This window comes from Myxine glutinosa, chromosome 3, assembly GCF_964187855.1.
Source record: "Myxine glutinosa chromosome 3, kmMyxGlut1.1, whole genome shotgun sequence".
Classification (NCBI taxonomy): Eukaryota; Metazoa; Chordata; class Myxini; order Myxiniformes; family Myxinidae; genus Myxine; species Myxine glutinosa.
Genome location: NC_136263.1, coordinates 48,126,248 through 48,128,747, shown reverse-complemented (window position 1 = coordinate 48,128,747; position 2,500 = coordinate 48,126,248). Strand labels below are relative to the sequence as shown.

Genomic DNA, 2,500 nt, shown 5'->3' with positions numbered 1-2,500 from the left:
GTTGCAGTGCTGTGACTTTTGTTGCACCACCCCTTGTGATGTTTCATGATTTTTGGTTTTTGTGATTGAGGCAACCTCTTGTTTATTGACATGTGTTTGATAAAGATAGCTGAACTTTACCTCTGTGTTCAAATATGTTTTCATTTTCGCATGGAGGATTTCAATGAGTGTCCTTCTAAAGATTTGATAAGTTTCTTTTTGATGTTGAGCCAAGTTTGATCTTTTGATCTCAGCCAAGAAATACATATATATATATATATATATATATGTATATATATATATATATATATATATATATATATATATACTACTGTGTTCATAAAGTATCCGACCTTTATTTTTCGTGCGTAAAAAAAAAGAAGCTAGGGAGGCGTTGATTGGTGCACGTATGTAGGCGATCCTAATGCGCACGCGTGAATTTTTTCCCACCTGCAGAAGCTGTCATTCGACGGCAGACCGCCGATGAGTGAGGGACATGTAAGCGAGCGCCGTCGGATTTTCGTTTTTGACAAAATGACGGAAAAAACTTGACCAACGCTACTGCATCAAATTTTGTGTTTTTTTGGCCTCGGGGATGTTGGATGCTTCCATTGTGATGACTGCAACTTGGTTTCTGGGTCGTACCCATCAAAAACCCAGGACACATCGCCAGTGATTACTGTGTTGAGGAAGCTGGGATCGCTGTTCACAGTCTCCAGCATGTCCTGTGCGATCTCCAAACTGAGTTGCTTCTGCTCAATCGTTAGCAGCTTTGGTACGAACTTCGCTGAGATTCTCCTGAAGCCCAAATCCTCCTTCATAATGGATGAACGGTGTTGAATCTTGCGGATCGTTTCCACTTGGGAATCGCCAAGCTTTACACAAAATTTGATGCAGTAGCGTTGTTCAAGTTTTTTCCGTCATTTTGTCAAAAACGAAAAATCCGACGGCGCTCGCCTACATGTCCTCCACTCATCGGCGGTCTGCCGTCGAATGACAGCTTCTGCAGGTGGGAAAAAATTCACGCGTGCGCATTAGGATCGCCTACATACGTGCACCAATGAACGCCTCCCTAGCTTCTTTTTTCTTTTACGCACGAAAAATAAAGGTCGGATACTTTTTGAACACACTACGTATATATATATATATATATATATATATATATATATATATATATATATATATATATATATATATATATATAATTTAATTTTAAAGCAATAACTATGGCACTTAAGTGGAATTTGTTTTGAAAACCATTAACTAGACCCATTGGCTGATGTATATTCCAAGTTTCAGCTAGTTTCAATGTATAGTCCTTGAGATATGAGTGCCAACACATTTTGGGCGGACGGACGGACAGACACCAAAGTGAATTTGAGGATTTTTCTTAATAAAACTCAAGAATGCAGAAAAAGACGTTGCTGAAATTTTGAAACATATTACCTCAACGTAAAAAGCATTTACTTCTGAAAATTTCAGCCGATTTCGTCAAGTAGAAGCCGAGAAACGCATTTTTCAGATCCTATGTTCGAGCTGCATACAGAGAAACGATCCCTTATATAAAAAGGGCCTCCATGCTGCTGTTCTGTCACTCAATTAGCTTTGCATCCGGCAGGGCTTAGTTGCTTATTTAATTGCTTACAGTTGTGAGCACAAGTTAGTTGCTTACAGGAAAGGGGGTTAAAATATGCTTTATAGCAAAAACAAAAAAGAAAACGTGCTATTGGGAAGGCAGCATACCTTGAACGTGGACACAGTTTGCACATCCTGGGGCTCCAACCCACCGTACACAAAGTCTTGGTATCGCGGTGTGCACGCTTGCATCTGCCCAAAGCGGATAAGCATACTGCCCTGCTGGCTGAGGTACAGGTTGAAATGATCACTGTCCAGCTCATGAGACATTCGGTCCACAACGCCATCCTGTACAAAACCATGCACAGAGATGCCAAACTGTGAATGGCTGGTTCGTCTTGCTATGAATTCACAATATACGGAAATACACACATACATATTGTTGCGGAAACCGAAACAATTATATATATATATACGTACATACATATATATATATATACATATATATATACATACAGTATATATATATATATATACATACATACATTATATATATATATATACAGGGGGCTGCAAAAGTAGGTATACAATAAGGGATACCAGTATTACCAGTATTATAATAGTGGTGCTAAGATTCATTTTAATACTAGAGTTTGAACAGTTTGAACATTTGAGGGATTAATATGTTTATTATTGATATGTTTATTATTGATATGTTTATTATTGATATCCTTTTGATATCCTATTTTGATATCCTATGATATCCTATATTGATATCCTATTATTGATAGTCCCTGGTGTTGGGCTAGCAGCTAGGGTGCCGGCTTAGGATCCTAGTGATCCTGGGTTCGAATCCCGGTCAATCGCTGAATTAACGCCAGGGGGGTTGACTCAGCCTGTCATCCTTCCGAGGTCGGCAAATTGAGTACCAGTTCACTGGTAATTC

The 2,500-nt window shown here is 38.8% G+C and overlaps 1 protein-coding gene across 3 annotated transcripts in view; it reads right to left on the bottom strand.

Moving 5' to 3' along the window:
* Window positions 1–2,500, bottom strand: part of LOC137423606 (F-box only protein 40) — a 120,109-nt gene that overhangs the window by 53,365 nt on the left and 64,244 nt on the right. For all 3 annotated transcript variants that reach the window (XM_078774016.1, XM_078774015.1, XM_078774017.1), the window contains exon 5: window positions 1,723–1,840. In XM_078774016.1, coding sequence (XP_078630142.1) covers window positions 1,723–1,840 — 118 coding nt within the window. The remainder of the gene's footprint in view (window positions 1–1,722; window positions 1,841–2,500) is intronic.